Source organism: Gossypium hirsutum, chromosome A13 (genome assembly GCF_007990345.1).
Source record: "Gossypium hirsutum isolate 1008001.06 chromosome A13, Gossypium_hirsutum_v2.1, whole genome shotgun sequence".
NCBI classification, from domain to species: Eukaryota; Viridiplantae; Streptophyta; class Magnoliopsida; order Malvales; family Malvaceae; genus Gossypium; species Gossypium hirsutum.
The window spans coordinates 86,059,962-86,079,201 of record NC_053436.1 but is presented as its reverse complement, the minus strand read 5'-3'; the positions used below and the strand labels follow the sequence as shown (position 1 = coordinate 86,079,201).

The window sequence follows — 19,240 nt, the reverse complement described above, 5'->3', positions numbered from 1 at the left end:
CCTTTCACACATATCTATAACATAATATATCTTCACTCCTTAAATGGTTCTCTTCGAAATTCTTGTTCTTCATTTTCCTTATCTTCATTTTTTCACTTTTGATGGTGAGAAAATTATTATGACCATCCCTTTTGACTTTTTTATTATAGTTCAACTTATTATATCCACATTCAAGATTACGCCTTCCTAATTTATTATATATATATTGTTGCATTCACTTCAAGGAATGAAGTGGATCTAGTGAGACGGGTTTAATTATTTTTCATTGAATAGCTTGTTACTTTATTCACCCACAAGTATACATTCAAAATATATATTAATCTTTTTCACGATATTGCTATTGCTGGAGCATATCCAAAGCATGAAAAGTTACAAAGAATATCTCTAACAGGTTATCATTAGTTATATTCTCACATAAATTTATTTGTGAACTTATCTTGAATCTTGCACACTCACAATTTTAAAAACATGCAACTTCAAGTGCATCCAAACATAGCGAACTTTAAATAAAATTATCATATTCTGATGATCATATCTTTTTTTATCTAATCGTAAAGATAAATTATAATTAAATCACATAATTCATAATAATATCACAAATATATAATTTCTCAATGTTTCATCCACAAGCACCCACTTTAAACTATTTCAATTTATGAAAATCTCTATAATTCAATAACTCCACAAATTTAGCTAAATGTAAGAAACCAATTTAGGGATAGAATATTGCCTTACAATACATACATATAAATACCATTCAGATAACATAAATTCTTTAAAATCAGATAAATAAATCAAATTAACCAAAGAGGATCATAATCGTTTTATTCATTAATAAAGCACACGAAAAATCACTTAAGAATTTCAGTTAATACCAAAGCTAATCATAATTCAAATATAAAAAAAAATTGAATAAATCAAGCAAAGAGAATTTTATTGTACAAAAATAAGTTGTCAATATATATATATATCACCTAAATAGCAAATATATCTAAAAATTATGCCTTTTACAGAAAAATAATAACCTAGAGAAGAAAAAATTCAAATACCATCAAAATATAAAATAAAAATTAGTAGTAAGCATATTTCAATTAAAAAACTGGTTGAAATATAAAAATTCTTTACCAAAATTAAACTTTACCCGTAATAAATCAAAGATCAATAATAAGAACAAAGAATTTTTTTTCAGTGTTTTTTTTTTCAGAGTTTTTTTTTTCTTTTGCCTCAAAAAAGGACAGGATGTGTTTAAAAATAGTGGAAAAGAAATAAAATATTATGTTGTTAACAAATTATGAAAGAAGAAGCAAGACAACTCTGAATTTTATTGATCAATAGTGATATTTATAATGCTTCTCTAAAATTTATATTTATAGACATAAAAAGTATAAATGAAATGAAACTCTACTTCTAATGAATATTAGAGACCAAAATATATCAAACTTATTGTGGTTTTGATGAAAATATTTAAATCCATTTTAAGTCAATTTTTTAAGAGAATAAATTTTATGAAACTCTAACTCCACATCATCCCCATCCCTTCAGCTAAATTGGTTTCCTATCTTCAGCTGAATTTGTCAGCCTAACAAGAGATTCTAAAAATGAGAGTATCTGTTACCAATCACATTTGGTGTACTGCATCTTGTGGTTTCCCAAAAAAAAAAAAAAGTCCTTAACAAGTGTAATCTCCCTATTTAGAAACTGATAAGAAGCAGATATAACTTTCTCAAGAATTATGTATTTCCATACAGAAAACAAAAACTTTGAGGTTGGATGCATACCTTCATTTCCGCTCACTTTGCATTTAAAAGTGGCTTCTCTTAGGCAGAGCTCTGTGCTATTAAGCTTGGACTTCATTTTTCTTGAAGTACCTGTATCCAACACCCATGTCAGACACGTATCTGGACATGGGTAGCAGGATGTTGCCTTCCAAGGACCCTCCAAATACATGAGAAGACTTGAAAAAAATAGGATATAGCCGTGTCTGACGCATACCCGTGTCCAACACTGACACCCAACTGTTATCAATCTCTATAAGAAGAATCATCTTCTTGGAATGACAGATAGAAACTGATCTCTGGGAATTATTTCTGCCATCCCCAGCTTTGACAAGAGCTTCAATTGTTCTGTGGCAAATGGCAATCAGGGCAGGGCTTCAATTATGTCATCACCTAACAGAAGATCAATTTTTATAGCTAGTACGTCCAAAAGTAATTGCTAATTCAAACTGTGATAGTTCATAACTGAGCTCCCATTTGGGTTTTGTTTCAGTTGAGTTAGAAGCGGTCCTCTCATTAACATAACTAAATTCCCTCGTCTTCTCCAAAATTTCTTCCAACCTCACTAGATTACTTGACTTGTAGGGTGATATATCAACCACAAAAAGAAATGAACTATGTTTCCAACCTAAATCCAACTCAGACCAGGCTCCTTCCTGACCCCTCGCTGTTGCATTAGTTCTCTGATCCTTGCAGCCAATGGTTCTACAGCAGCATCAGCATAGATGTTGTGAAGAAGAACATAAGATGAAGAATCTTGGGGTTCAAGCTCAATTACTTTCATTGCAGCACGTTTCCCGGCTACTGAGTCCTTATAAACCCGGCAAGAACTCAACAATGCTCGCCACACAATAGGATTATTCTTGAAACCTGAGGCGAGTATGAAGTTTTCAGCCTCTGCTAGCCTTCCAGCACGACCGAAGAGGTCAACAACACAGCAATAATGCTCTATGCTGGCTTCAACACCATCATCCTTCATGCTTTCAAAGTATCTGCAGTAGAAACTCAAAAGGTAAATCACATAGTTATTATGAATAAAAGCAAAAAAATAAAACCTGTTTGCACAGAAGCTCCTAAAGAGAATGGAATAGGAAAACAGAAAGCTTATGGGAGAAATAAAGCAGTTCAATAACACAAGAAAAAGAGGAAGTTGAGACATCAAAACCAGTGCATGTATTTACAAGTACTATAATATCTGCCTAAGACAAAGTGCTATTTTATATATGCTAAATTAAGTCCCCAGCTTACTAAAGTTAGTTATGTTCCGTATACTGACAATTTCCCATCGCAAAAAAATTGGGTAGCATGTAAAATTAGAGGTGATTCAGTCTTGAAATTTCTGGATGAAACCTGTCCCTATGACCCAACACATCCTCATGAATATACATCAAATCTACAAATGAACTTAGTAATGATAGGATAAAGGGCTACAGTGACATACTTTAATCCTTCTTCGACAAGCCCTCCATAACTGCAAGCAGATAAAACTCCTACATAAGTAATATGATTAGGCCTGATCCCATGTTCCTTCATCAACCCAAAGAGGTTTAAAGCATCCTTAGCACATCCATGTTGTGCGCAACTACAGATCATCACTGACCAAGAAACCACATCTGGATTCTCTGTCTCTCGAAAGATCAGATCAGCAGAGTTTACGTTACCACACTTTGCATACATGCAAATCTGTGAGTTTTGAACAATTCTGAAGCTCCCAAAGCCACTTTTCACAACATGTCCGTGAACCTGCTCACCCAATCTTGCTGTTGCTAGATCCGCACAAGCACTCAAAATGTTTGAGATAGTGAATTCATCTGGTCTTCCTCCACACGCCATCAGTTCATAAAAGAGACTCAATGCACTTTCATATTGCCCATTCTGAATATAACCAGCGATCATGGATGTCCACAAGACAATATCTCGCCTGGGAGTTGATATAAAACATTTCAAACCATCTTCAGTTGATCCCATTAAGGAATACAGTTCAATAAGTGCACTTACTATGAACTCATCAGACTGCAAGTTATACTTGCATATTTGAGCATGAATTTGTTTTCCATAGACAAAATCTTCAACCGCAATACAAGCTTTAAGCATGCTTGAGTATGTAAATTTTGAGGGCTTCAATCCTTGTCTTTGTACTTCAAAGAAAAGTCTGCAGGCTTCATTTGTACATTCCTTGCTAATGCTTTCCGTTTCCATAATTCCAGATATCATGGCATTATACATGACAATATTGCGGTTTGGCATGCTTTTAAAAGTTTTAATTGCACTATTTAGTTCTCCATTTTTCGCATACACATCGAGCAATGCCGTCCCAACAACAATATCAATATCAAACCCAAGTTTCATTATACAACCATGAAGCATTTTCCCACACATTATCCCTACATCAGTGTTTGTACAACAAGCCTTTAAGACACTTCCCATGGTATAAGTATTCAACTCCAAGCCATTTCGATGCATGCTTATTAATAGTTTCAATATCTCTTCCTTTTTATTCAGACGGACATAACCTGCAATCAATGTATTCCATGAAATCTCATCCAACTCCTGGGAATTCTCAAACAAAAACCTTGCCTGATCAACACATTCACATTTGCAATACATATCGATTAAGGAGTTGGTCAAAAATACTTTCTCAATCAATCCACTTACTGAAATCAATCCATAAATTAACTTCTCTAGCTTGAGATCCCTAGTTTGAGTGCAAACATTTAAAGCACCAGCATAAGTGAATTTATCAAGTTTTAGACATGCTTTTCTAGCTTCGACAAACACTTGCAAGGCTTTATCAAAAGCACCCATCTGGGTATATCCAGAGATCAAAGAATTATATGAAACGAGATTTGGTTTGAACATTTTGTCGAACAATCGGTGAGCTACATCCATTTCACCGGCTTTGGAGTACATATTTAAAAGATTGTTTAGCAAAAAAAGGCATGGGTTGAAAGCAGACTTGATTATATGGGCATGGGCAAGTTTGCCGTGGAGCAGACAACTAGATTTGGTGGAGTGCTGAACGAGTTTAGTGTAGGTAACAGAATCGAAAGATAGATGCATGTAACATGTTTGATAAAATTGGTGGAAAACAAGGGGCTTAGGTAAGCCAAGGAGCTTGGTTTTTTCAAGTAACATGGTCTCTAAACATTCAAGGTGCAGTTAAAAGACGAGGCAAATAGGTAAATAACATCATATACCATACACCCAAATCTTCTGATGAAGAAGGGAGAGGAAGACGTGACTTAATTGAGGAGGGAAGTAAATGTTACAGATAGAGGCAGTCGCTTCATTAAGTGATTGTTTAAGTGTAAAAGATTTCAGTAAACTGTTTTTCTTTTTTTTACATATTTTTGTGTTTCTTTCATAAAAAATAATTTGGTTAATAGAAAATAACTTATATTTAATTTAAAATAAGTCTTTGTTTTGTTTGTAAAGTTAATTAAATTTAATATTATTATATTCATTATAAATTTTATTTTTATTTTTAAAAATATTTAAAATATTATTAAACATACATCTTTAATTATTTATATTTAGGATATAATAATTTATTAATATAATTTATTATTTTAGTAATTCATTTAATTTTTAATTTTTTTAATAATAAATTTTAATAATATTCTTCACAAATTATTGAAAATATTCAATATTAATATTTGAATAATACATATTTATTATAATTATAATTATATTAATCATAAATGTTTTGTAGTATAAAGGTTAAAATATATCATAAGTTTATATACTCTTCACAAATTTGTAATTTAGTCTTAATACTTTTATTTTCAAGAATTTAGTCCCTCTACTTTTAAATTTAAAAATCAAATTCAATTGTTGCAATTGTTTTTTTTTTGTCAATTTTGTTGATCTCGCATTTTTAAATAAAAAATACTCACTTAGTAGTCATATAATTAAAAAATGATATTGTAATGAACCTGAATTTAACAGAATATCTGTAAAAAAATGAAAAAAATGTAATATAAATATAGATATAAAATAAACTCAATTAAACAATGAAAAGATAAAAAAAATCTCAAATGTATGTTTGTTTTATTGAAAACAACTTTTATGAAATATTTTAAAAAAATCTGTCAAACAAAAGAAAATATTTTACACAAACTTATCCAAACACCAGAAAATATTAACATTACGTTTGGTTCACTGTAATGGAATCAAAATGTTATGGAATAGAGTTGTAATGTAATATAATTGTAATGAAATAGAGATGTAATCAATAATTCAACTGTTTGGTTGAATGAAATGAAATAGAATTGTAATAATATTCTTATGTTTGGTTGAATTGAATGATGTTATAATAGCATAAGAAAAAATTGAAATGACCAGAGTACCCTTAGTAGAATTTTTTTAGGTCAATGATTATTGTTATTAAAATTTTAATAGGATTATTATTAAAAATAAATTTAATAAAAAATAAATAATTTAATCATATTTTAATATAATTATTATTAAATATAATTTAATAAAAATAAAAATATATAATTTATTAATATTTTAATATAATTATTTTTATATTAAATTATATTAAAATATTTAAAATTTTTTATTTTAAATTATATTTTGAAATTAAATATTTATATTAGATTATATTAAAATAATTTCAAATATTTTAATTTTATATTTTCTAAGTTCAAGTTTTAAAGGATTAATTTGAATTTTTTTTGTTATTCAATATTGCATGAAATAATTATTCTTTGGTGATATCAAAATATAACTATTTCAGGAAGACAAATAATAAGGAAGTGATGGTCATTCCATTGAATAAGTATTACATTCAACCAAACAAATTAATAGTTTACCATTCAATGACCCCAACTAAACATGGTGTAATTTTTCCAGAAAAATAAATTTTTTCTAAAAATTATATTTTAAAAACTATTTTCAGTAAAACAAACAGAGCCTAAATTAAGAATAAATGAAGACAGCACCAAAACAAAATATTATGTGTTTCTATCAAATTATAGCTTAAAAGTGTGAAAGTTATCTAGCTTTCATTTAGTATTTTATTATATTTCTAAATCTAATTTATAGTGATAAGTCATTATCCTTTATCTTATTTTTTAGAATTATTTATAACATTTATATAAGTTTAAATTAAATTTAAAGTTAAAACCTTTTGATTTCAATTTTTTTTAATTTTAGTGAAAATAATAAAATTATTTTTTATTATTTCATAATTTTTATTTATTTATTTTTCAAAATTATTTTTTAAAATATTCATTCATACGTTTTTTATAATTTTTTATTTTTTCCATAAATCAAAAGCAAATGTAAACCAAACAATTCCTGATACATTAGTAAAATTGTTATTAAACACTGGTTTAGTGTAAATTCTATACTTTTTTCTAAATTTGAAATCTAAAATATTTTTAGGTGATTTGGTATCTGAACTTTTTTTTATCCTAATTTGATACTTAAGCTTTTTTTTATTCAGAACTTGATACATTTTTTTTAAATTTGGTATATAAGTTCTCTTTTTTTAGATTCAATTTGGTACTTAAATTGACAATTGTTATACAAATGACACTAAAATACCAAGAGTGTTTATTGTTTTATTTTATGAAGGACAAATATAACTAATGTATGATTAACATGTTACAGAAGGCATGAAATTTAATGGTAGGAATAGTTACATTTAGAGTTATTATACCTAAACTTGACAACTTATACATACTAGATAACTAAATTATTTTGGACCTAACTAATGCCTAAATTTGAAAACTTTAAGGTCCCGTTCTTCATTGCGTTTGGGAAACTAAAAGTGTTTTTTTTTTTGTAGAAGCAATGAAGAACACCTGGCTTTTGGGCCCAAAACTGTGGTGGAAAAGTATTTTTCCACTAAACATAAAAGTTGGGCCAATTTAGGTGCTTTTGGTGTAACAGGATGTCTTTCAGTAGTGTTGGGAACAATTGTTTCGATGCCACAATTTTGACGAGTGAGTCCGTAAATATTATTATTTAATATTTACGAGTCAAATATAGTAATATAGTGAATCGAGGTTTGATAGATTTGTTAATTGAACAGTTAATAAAGTATAAGTGGTTCAAACCTAAAGTCAATGGTTTTGAAAAATGAGATATCAGAACCTCGTTTCCATAAATCAAACCCGTAAATATTTTATTTAAATCAAACCCTAAACCCTAAATATTTTATTTAAATATTTACGAAGTTTTATATAGGTATATTTAATTTTGTTATGAAATTTTTAGTGGTTAGAGAGTTAATTAAGGTATAAGAACTAAATCGTAAAAATTGTAAAAATTAATTAAAATTGATTTTTATTAGTTAAATTATACAATTAATAATTATTTAAGTTCTGAAGTGGCAATCTACTACCTTTTAAATGTGTTGTACGGTTAGTGCTTGATTTCTTTAATTATTTTATGTTAATTATATTAAAATGATATTAGTAAAGGTTGAAATAATATAACATTAATATCATCAGCTTCATTTGTTCTCTCCACTGAAAGAAAAATATAAAAACACCATTTTTGAATTCTTTGAGATACGGCCAAGCTTGTGTTTATGCATGTAAGAGAATTTTGAGCTCGTTATTCGTAAATTTTATGTTTTTGAGATCATTGTAGCTTAATCTAGTTAATTCAGGTGTTAGTTTTCAAAATTGTTAAAATTTCTAAATGTTACCATTGATGAATGTTTGATGAAATTGGTATTATTTGGTTAGATTCGATGCTTAGATATGAAAAAGAATTAATTTATAAAGTAAAAAAAATGTTAATTTTGTGCATAAGGAAACTACACCCTTCAATTTCTAATCAGGGGTACAATCCAGATCATCTATAATCCTCTCGGTGGCCTCCAACCAATACTCAGTCACATTAGGAGCGACTTCAGTGACACCCCTAAACAACTCAGCTCTATTATACCGGAGTCACTCAATTACCGACCCTCGGCCCCCAGATTCAGAATTGGGCCCAGTGACTTGAGACCTAGTCTCAGTAGCAGGTGACATAGGTGTCTTACTAATGTCTAGATTCGGCATACTGCCCAAAGATGAGGATTCAGCTCGAGCCCCCTTACGGCCTCTACCTCTACCTCGGCCACGAGTACCACGTCTTTGGATATTGCATGCGCTCATTGTCTAATTTAAATTTATCTACATAAAAAATTTTATACATCAGTTTCGATATTTATTAACAGATGTTTTATGCATAAAGTATCAGAAGTTCAGAATTATTTTGGAAGGTTTTAGTCTCAATCAGTTTCACTACAGTTTCAGAATGTACTAGCTATAGTGTTTTCAAGTAGACTAACAACCATGTTTTCAGAATTTTTTATCAGAAATCAGAAATACTTATTGGTTCGACGCCAGAGACTCGGTGTACTACATACTTAATCGAAAGGTTTCAAATCCTTTGAAAACAAATTTTTAAAACCAAATTTTAGAATCTAAAATTCACAGTCAAGTTTTGAAACCTAGCTCTGATACACTAAATGTAGCACCCCAAACCCAGCCTAAACGTTATGGCCGAATCTGGAGGTGTCACATGAAATGAGTTGAAAAGAAAATCGTTATCGTTAAATTAAAAACCCTTTCCAGTTCATTTAGCCTAATCACAATTATTAATTTTAAAACTCACTTTCATTTAATCATTTAATGATAAAACATGTTCGTAGCAGAAGCTTGTAAAAATGTTGTTTTTAGAAAACCGTTCAAGTAATAAGTAGTTAAAACCGGAAACCCGAACCAAAGCCAAACAGTTTAAAAACAATCCAGAGAGCCCAAAAAAATACAAACTCTTAAATCTTAACGCCAAACTTAAATAAAGACTAAAACAAATAAACTAGTTTTGGCGAGTAGTCACCATCGAGTCTTTCGCTACACCGATCCACCTAACCCTGTGAATTACCTGTACAGAATAACAGAGAAGGGGTGAGTTTACGTAAACTCAGTGTGTAACCCAGCAGAGTTAAGCATGTATACATACAGAATATAACAAATCAAACAGATTCACAATTGGGCCTAAGCCCATGTCAGAATCAGATACAGATTTGGGCCAGAGCCCATTTCAGATACAAATATAGTTTCAGCAATCAGATAACAGAATCCTACCCCCAGCCTCTACGCACCATTTTCGACTATCCCTACACACCATGTGGGGTTTAAAACACCCACCCAACCCTACACACCATGCTGCACTGAAGCAGCACATATCAGATATAATGCCAGATATAAGGCATAATCTGCCTTTCAGAACACTTTCTTCATCATATATATCATCTCACCCCAATCACAGTATCAGATCATACATACAAAATTATCAAATACATCATGCTTAACATGCTTTTATAAACAGATTACAGATATACAATCATAGGCATGCTCACAATCACATCTCATTCTAACAGAACACATAGGTTTTAGGGTTTAGTAAGCCTTTACCGACCCTACAGTGGGTCCACAGTCGATTAGGACGACCCGTTGGAAACACGAAAATTTACGCATTTTTACTTTCCTTTTTTAACTTAAAATCATACTGTTTCGATAAAATTCTTTTCAAAAAATAATTAATTTTTATAAAATAATTAAATTACACTTAAATTATGAACATGTTGAATTTTAGTTAATTTTATAATTATTTTTGATGAATTTTGGTTATTTTCGACAGATTTGCACAAAGGGAGAAAAATGGCTCGGCAGACACTGCTTGAAGCACAAAACCGAGAAGCAATTTGAAGTGTCGAGACGAACTAAATTTCAGCCTAAGATATTCAAAAATTATATGTATTAATTCATAATATAATTAATTTTAATTTATATCCAATTTAATTTGGGTTAATAAGTTATTATTAATTAATTATGAAAAAAGTGGTTCAGTTGAATCGAACCGAGTGAACTGAACCGCCCAAGAAATGGACAACCCAAAATCATCCCAAGATCTGACCCAAATCAACTTATTAGCGGATTATTTAAGCTTGCAAAGAAGCCCTTGAAGACTTGTTCAAGTTGCATTCAAACCCCTCCACAATTGGTGGCTTTGTAGATATGCCCCAAGCCAAATTTAGCAAAGAAACCATCAACCTTGCCACATGTGTGGCCAGACAAGGGATGGCTCTTTTGCTACTATTTTTAGCTAATTTTAGTAGCCATCTTAAGCTATAAAAACCCCCATTGGCTGATCATTCAACACACCTTAATTCATTCACATCTTTTCTATCTTCTCTCCACTTTCTCTCTACTTTGCCATTCTAAATTCTTTTGCTCTCTTGCCGATTTCTTTCCTTGGAAAAGGGGTGTTCATCAGCCATTTTGGAGCAACATTATAGTGACAAATTTTGGCCTGGGCCCGCTAAAAACCCCAAACATATATATAAATATAAAATAAATAAATAAATATAAAACCCAAGTTTTATAATAGTCCAAGTTACATGATTAAATACCCAAGACCCAAATACAGGCCCGATAGGCCCAAAAAAATTACAACTTTAGAACCCTAGGGCTCTCTCTCTTCGCGCCGCAGCCATCAGCCACCGTATAGCCCCAACGCCGCTCGTGCCTCCACGTCAACAGCCCTCGTACGCCAGTACAGCCTCGTACGCACGCCACACACCCGTACCTGTAAAAGAAATAGACAAACACAGTAGCAAATACAAATAAAAAAAACACATATTGTATTTTGATTTATTTTCCTCTTTCTTTTCGGCTATAAAGCAAGATTTTAATCTTGTAATCGGGGGAACATTTTTTTACGAACGAAAATATACACAAGCAATACAAAGCAACCGAAGAGAAATGTGATCTTCAAGTTTGTTTATCCGTTTGTTTTTTTTTCTCATTCCCTTATGACTTTAGTATAAAAGAAAGAAACGTTTGGAACGACACCAATAAAACCCCGAATATCTCAGAAATATTGAGATACAGATGAGGGGCAGATGATATTAAGGTTTTTTTTTTATATTCGGTTTCATTTTTTAGAACAGCATTAGATCTAGATGTTTTAAAAAAAAAAAAGAAAACGAAAGAAATAAGATGGCATACCTGGTTCCTCGCATGGTGCTGTCGTCGGGAAAATCTGGTCGTGGCCCGTGCATCACTGACCACCGAATGAAATGGTGGATCGGCGGTCGTTGGAAGGAACCCTAACAAATCGTCTTTTGAGGGCTGCAAATCAGGGATAAAATGAGGGCTGCGTTCGGTGAGAAAGAAAAAAGAAAAAGGGTTTCAAATAACCTGTTTATGAAAACGGCACCGTTCGGGACATTAAGGCTCCACGCGTCGACCCGCCCCAAGACTCGGATCCGCACCTCTGTCCCTCAAATGGGGAATTTACGATACAGGCCCCTCCCCTTTCGCGCTATGTGCAAATCAGCTCACATTTCGCATTTATTTTTCTTTTAAAATTTCCCCCTAATTTGTGCGCATTCGCACCGTGGTCAAAGCTTCAGCACTGCGTTTTGGGGTCTGGACTATTTCCAAATTCAGTCCCTGCACATTCGTGCATGTTACACGCCGGTCCCCTTTGTATCTTGTTAGTTGATTTTGTTTATAATTTGTCTCTCTTATTTTTAATTCTATTTTAATTAGGTCCCTTTATTTTTATTTTTCATTTTGTGATTCATTTTTGTTTTAAAGGCACATTCGACACTTTTATATTTGTTTTTACATTTTATATATTAGATTAGTTTAATGCTTTTATTTTATTTCTCTTTTCTTGGATCATTATTGTATTGTTTGCTTTTTTTATGTCATATTATTACTAACATTTTGCACAATGCTTCGTAAATATCCTTGTATATATTACTATTATATATATATGCTTTATAATAAAATTCAAGTTTATTTTGTGCACATTATGCAACCCTATGTAATATTTTTTAGCTATTATCATTATATGTGCATACATTTGTGAACACTCACATTTAACCTATACACTACTAACCCATGTATTTTATAATAAAGTTATTTTTATTTCATGCATATTGTTAATAATTTCCTTCAAATATACTCTTATATTATATTACATAATTCTTATAATATATCTTTTAAATTATCGTTATGCAAGTGTATATATATATCGATACCTACCTTTGATCTATATATTATTAAATCCATATATTTTAATATACATTTTTGCTATTCGAATATGCTTTGTATATATGTTTTACATAAAATTTAAGTTATTTTACATTCATTTACATTAGTATATGTTTTTGATTTACATACATTATTAAACCTACATTTTATATATAGTCTTCTTTATACAAGAGTATGCTTTTAAGTCCGTCATAATTTATAATAAAAATAATTCAATCTTGAGTACGTTTCTATAGCATTTTTTACAAGCAATTATTTCTAGTTTATTTATATACATATATATATAATTTATGATAAAATCATTTTTTTCATATATATAATTCATATTTTAATTCCATGTTATCTTTGTATAAATTACTTCAAAATTTACTCATACTTGTATATATATATGTAGCTACATGCTTTATACCCATTATCCTTTCACATCTTATTATTATATAGATTATTCTCATGGTAGGGATATTACCAACCTTAAGTAAATGCTTTATGGCTAAATATTTAGTATTTTATTTGATCCAAACGTTTTTGCAACGTTTATTGAATTTTCTTTACGTATATATATGTTCTCAACTTTTCTTTTATAAATTATTTCAAACTCTAGCATATATCATTTGATTGTTAGTCCATCATTTTTAGTCTATTGTTTTTATGTCACGTTGATTCCGTATCGTTTGGTATCTCATGTGTTAATTATATGCACGATATTTCTTGTATATTTGCTACTTCGTGCTTGCCCATTTTTGTATGTCATTACATCAATTATTCTCCATGCATTATTGTAATCGGATTACATTTTTTTAGGTTAGCCGTATTTAATTATTAGTTTGTTAGTTGATCGTATCTCATATATCCGTTATCCCATATCATCATTCTCCATTTAGTTTATGAAATGTGGTTTTATAAAATCCGAATTTTTATGAACAATTTGATCTTATTTCAAATCGAATTAATACGTTTTAAGTTAGTTTATAATCATTCATTCAAAAACTCTTTAAAACGAAGAAGAGATTTGATATTTGGCGATTCGCGGAATCGTGCCCTAACGTGTTGGGTTGCAATTTCGCGTTTGCTCAAAAAAATCAAATATCCCTTCAAAATTTTACTCAGGTCTTCTAAAAATCCTTTAAAACGAAGGCAATACTTGGTGTTTGACAATTCGGGAATCATGCCCTATCGTGCTGGGTTGTGATTTCTCGTTTGCTCAAAACAATCGAATATTCCTTTAGGTTTTCACTCATGTTTATTAAAAACCTTTCAAAACAAAGGATGTTCGAGGTTTAGCGATTTGAGAATCGTGCCCTATCGTGCTGGGTTGCGCTTTTTCATTTTTTCTAAACGATCGAAGATCCCTTTGGAATTTCACTCACGTTTTCTAAAAACCCTTTAAAACGAAAGAAATAGTCGATGTTTGACAATTCGGGGAATAGTACCCTATCGTGCTGGGTTGTAATTTCCCATTTGTTCAAAATAATCGAATATCTCTTCGGAATTTCACTCGTATTTTCTAAGGTGAGGTAATGTCCAATGTTTGGAAATTCGAGGAATCGTGCCCTACTGTGCTGGGTTTTCGATTTTTCGTTGGACCAAATAGTTGGGTATCCTTTTGTAATTTTCGAATTATAAATTTTTGGACGTCAAAACAAAAAAGATTTTTGGCAACCAACTCGGGTTATTCAAATGTTATAAAAAAAACCACATTTCAAAAACATTTTTAATTTAAGACATGAGGATAGTATTTAATCGATTTGGTACCAATTTTGGTCGTAGTGAGGGTGCTAATCCTTCCTCATACGTAACCGAATCCCGAGCTCGCTTTCTCATATTTTCGTAGACCAGAATCGTTGTTTTAGTAAACCAAAATGTTTTATTAAAATAACAAAATTCTTAGGTGATCCGATCACACCAAAACAAAAATATCGGTGGCGACTCTATATTTCTATTTTTCAAAAGTCGATCCTCGTCCGTTTTTTCATTAAACCTTAAAATTTTAAATAAAAAGGGTGGTTTCGAGAGCTTGGCGACTCCACTGGGGACTTGAGAGTCGAGCCATAAAATCGATTATTTGTTGTATTTCTGTCAAAAATTGAAAACTTGTTTTGAAAATCATGATTGCATCTGTTTGTATGGTTGTTATGGTTCGGGTCTCGTAGAATAATACAGCATTTCATGGCATGACCGCAACGGTCACACCTTCTAAGTGGGAGTAAGAAACTACGCTTTCGTGAGGTTTTCACCTCCGCATGGGCTAGTGGATTGCTTCCAGGGTACATCCGTACCTATGACTCCGTGAGATTTTCATCTCCGCATGGTCATAGGGAAATGTATCCCCTCAAACCGAACTCGATCTATATGAGCCTATAATGGGTGAGGATTGAGGAATCTGTTGGTTCAGGTACCTTATCTCTAGAACTAAACCACATATAGTGAACCTTAAGAGCTATCCTTGGGTGGAGCTGCGTCGAGCCTTAGTACTTACCCGTATATACGTTGTAATTATTGTTTATGTGCTTGCATTTTATCGTTATTATTTGATACTAACCTGTGTTTTGTTTTGATTGTCTTTTTTTGCATGACATTGCATACTAAATGAGGTGTTAATCCGTATTCAATTACTAAGTTAGAAAGTTTGACATGGAGAATGAATTTCTTAGTAAAGTCGATGATAATGCGTTCGTTCGTGCTTGGTCGAAGAAGCTATAATTAGAGAGAGGGGATAGCTTGGCAGAAGGATATATCTCTGAGTTGCAGGATTTCACTCACGTCAATGTAGCATAGAATGAGCTGCAAGAGTTGAGAGACATTTGGGCTAGTTGGGATAAAGGGATCAAGCAGTTGTTTTACCTAAGCTATGGTGATATATCCTACTTGCTAGACATTAGAGTGGACAAGCATCTATTCCGGGTTATAGTTCAGTTTTGGAATTCAGCTTACAAGTGTTTCACTTTTGGAGAAGTGGATTTAGTACCTACCATGGAGGAATACACTACTCTGCTCAGGTGTCCAAAAATTTAGGTCTAGAAGACTTATGCCTGGGTTTTTAGTAGTCAGAATTTCGTGAAGAAATTGATGAGCATTTCTGGGATGAGCGAGCCTTGGGTCACTGCTCGGATTCAGCAAAAAGGAGATAGTAAATGTATCCCTTGGGAGAATTTGTGAGACTTGATTTTGACGCATCCGGATGAAAGAAAGAGGGTCGATATCTTCGCCTTAAGCATCTACGGATTGGTAATTTTCCCTAAGATGTTGAAACACGTGGATGAGACAGTCGTTGACTTATTCGAACGCCTTGAGAAGGGAATTATACCGGTACCAGCGATATTGGTAGAAACGTTCAAATCTTTGAGCTCATGTCGGAAGAAAGGCGAAGGGCAGTTTATTAGATGTACACAATTACTGATAGTATGGTTTCATGGGCACTTTTGGAAGGTAGACAAGGTTTCTTATCGGGTCTTTTCTGAAGGTTACTTCCCGCTGAAAGAGGAGGCAGCTATACAAAGGAGAGAGGATATCTCGGAGGAGAGGTGGATGGAAATTCTTCAAAACCGCAAAGAGGGGGATATCGAGTGGAGAGCTTATTGGATGGTTCCTGATGAGATCATGTACCGATGCGGTAACTTTGATTGGGTACCGTTGTTAGGAATTTGGGGAGCTACTAGGTATACTCCATTGCTAGCCCTGAGATAATATAAATCGAGGCAGTTTGTACCCACGACTTATGGGCTTGCTCAGACTGAATTCTCTTTTAAAGGTGCTTACTATAAGAAGAAAGTTCGGGAGTTATCGGATGCTTAGAAGCAAACTTGTTGGATGAAGAGGTTGGCCGTCGGTCCATAGTAACGCCTGAGTATGACGGATGGTTTAAGAATAGGGTTAATGATAACGTTCCTAGGCCAAGCTTGGAGAATGCTCGACCTATGGGGGAACAATTACAAGTCACCCCGTCAGAATTAGAGATTATAAGGCAAGATTTCGAGAAGAAGAGTTTGGAGCTTGGGAAGAAGATCGAACAATTGGAGGAGGAAAAGATGCACCTAAGATTAAACGCTGATGTACAGACGTTAGAGGCTGAAAAGTGGAAAAAAGGGAAAACTAAGGCCGAAGAAGATCTAGACAGCTTGAAGACTGACTATAAGAAGCTGCGCCTATCTATGAGGACTGTGGGGTTAGGTAAGACTTCGGAACAATGGCGCCATGAAATTCGAGAAGAAAAAGCCAATGCCGACCGTGGGAAAGAAAATTCCGAGAAGCTCAGGCACGAAAAGAAGATTTAGAGAAGAGTTTGTCGGAAAGCAGAAATGAGCGAGGTGAATTAAGGGCTAGAGTGGCAGAACTCGAGAAGTCTCTGCATCAGTACCGAAACCGCAACACCGCAATGGAATTGAGGGCAAGCTTGAGCAAGATAGAAGAAATGAAAAGAAGAATAGAAGAGTTAGAGACGTCGCTGCAAAACTGCGAGATGAGGATTCAGTTTTTTGAGGCAAACGAGGATCGTTGGAAAGAGCAGCTTCACCATGCGCAAGACCAAGTCAAAAACAGAGATTACATTATGGGGGAGGCCATAACTCAGATTCGGGAGGTAGCTGACTACTTGCAAGCTTTAGCGGTACAGGTGGACACACTGAGCGTGAAGTATGAGTTGGAGTCAGATCGCGGACAAGAGCTGGCCTCGTTGCTTAGAAAAATTAAGACTTTGAGTGTTAGAGTAAAATTTTATCGGTAACTCAACTTTATGTAAAAGATTTTATTTTCAAGTGAACTTTTCTAAAGGGAATTGAATCAAAATTGATGGCCCCTTTGCATTCATGCATTTGCATTACATCATATCATTATGCATTAAAGGCCATAAGAGGTTTCTAATTAATTAATTAAAAATTGTTTCAGTAACCTAGAAACCAACAAAAACCAACCAACCACGCACCCCTACGGTACAAGGAAAAAATCAATGGATAAGAGACTTGAGAAATTGGAGCAAATGCAAAAGGACATGCAAGAACAAATGCAGTCTCAGATGCAAGAACAGCTAGCCAAGATTCAGCGGGAGATGAATGAGCAAATGATGGAATCCTAGAGAGAAATGATGAGTCAGTTATCCTAATTGCTGTTGAGAGGAACGGATAAGGGAAAAGGCCCCACGGACAAAGTCGAGGAGACTAATGAAGATCCTCAATACCCCCTAGCTTCACTCTGACACATGTACCGATGAAGCCTGAGATTAATCTACAAAAACCATCTGTCACGATCATGCCCCAGCAGGTTCAGGCCAGAGCTTCAATACCGATGAACTTCCAAACTGGCTCAGGCTCTAATTTTGTCAACAACCTGCCCGTTCCCGATTTGGATGAAGTTGCTGACGAAGAAAATGCGAGGATGGATTCGCAAAAACAATTGGAAGAACGGTGTAGATGGCTCGAGGAGAAATTCAAAGCCATGGAAAGCGCGGATCATCATCAAGGGATTGATGCCAAGGACCTGAGTCTGGTCCCAGATTTAGTCATTCCCCCTAAATTCAAAATGCCCAAATTCGAGAAATACAATGAAACAAGCTGCCCTGAAGTTCACATCACTATGTTCCGCAGGTGAATAACGGGGTACGTTAACAATGACCAACTATTAATCCACTCCTTTCAAGATAGTCTGGTCGGGGCGGCGTTTAAGTGGTACAACCAATTAAGCTGCTCTAAAATTAACTCGTGGAAGGACCTGGCTCAGGCCTTTATGAAGCAATACAATCATGTGACGGACATGACCCCCGAAAGAATTACTCTCTAGAACATGGAGAAGAAATCAAATGAAAGCTTCAGACAGTACGCATAAAGATGGAGAGAGGTGGCCATACAAGTTCAGCCGCCACTTCTAGAAAAAGAAATGACGATGCTCTTTATTAACACTTTGAAGGCCCCTTTTATCACTCATATGTTGGGAAGCGCCACCAAGAGCTTCTATGATATAGTAATGACGGGGGAAATAATCGAAAATGCTGTGAAGAGCGGTAAGATAGAAGCTGGAGAAAGTACGAGAAAGTCAGCCCCGAGGAAAAGAGATAACGAAGTAAACAACGCGAGCGTATTCGGTAAAGGGCAATCCAAGTCACTTATCGTAAATCAGCAAAAGACAGTGACCACCAATCGATGTAGCTTCGTAAGACAAGAATCCAACACAGGGGAGAACACAGAAAGGCCGCAATTCACCCCTATACCCATGGCGTATAGGGAGTTGTACCAGAACTTGTTCAACGCTCATGTAGTGTTCCCTTTCTACCTGAAGCCACTGCAGCCCCCGTATCCCAAATGGTATGACACAAACCCCCAATGTGAATACCATGCGGGAATCATCGGGCACTCTATCGAAAACTGCACTGCGTTCAAGAAAATAGTCAAAAGACTCATTAAG

The 19,240-nt window shown here is 33.4% G+C and overlaps 1 protein-coding gene and 1 long non-coding RNA gene across 2 annotated transcripts; both read right to left on the bottom strand.

The window, feature by feature from the left end:
* Nucleotides 1–566: 566 nt before the first annotated feature.
* Nucleotides 567–5,041, bottom strand: LOC107895070 (pentatricopeptide repeat-containing protein At3g13880). The gene is made up of 2 exons (XM_016820282.2): nucleotides 3,217–5,041; nucleotides 567–2,767 (listed from the first exon to the last, which is right to left on the bottom strand). Exons 1-2 carry the CDS (start codon nucleotides 4,908–4,910, stop codon nucleotides 2,404–2,406), a joined length of 2,058 nt encoding a protein of 685 aa, XP_016675771.1. The 5' UTR covers nucleotides 4,911–5,041; the 3' UTR covers nucleotides 567–2,403.
* Nucleotides 5,042–11,127: 6,086 nt separating this feature from the next.
* On the bottom strand, nucleotides 11,128–12,254 carry LOC107894728 (uncharacterized). The gene is made up of 2 exons (XR_001683232.2): nucleotides 11,795–12,254; nucleotides 11,128–11,372 (listed from the first exon to the last, which is right to left on the bottom strand). It is a non-coding gene; the product is annotated as an uncharacterized lncRNA (long non-coding RNA).
* Between the last annotated feature and the right edge of the window lie 6,986 nt (nucleotides 12,255–19,240).

What these genes read in the sequence shown, in the direction of transcription:
- LOC107895070 (XM_016820282.2), bottom strand. Translation starts at nt 4,910, where the DNA reads ATGTTACTTGAAAAAACCAAGCTCCTTGGCTTACCTAAGCCCCTTGTT. An exon ending in CTTGTCGAAGAAGGATTAAA is followed by an intron (nt 2,768 to 3,216) that starts GTATGTCACTGT and finishes TTTCTACTGCAG; the next exon opens with ATACTTTGAAAGCATGAAGG.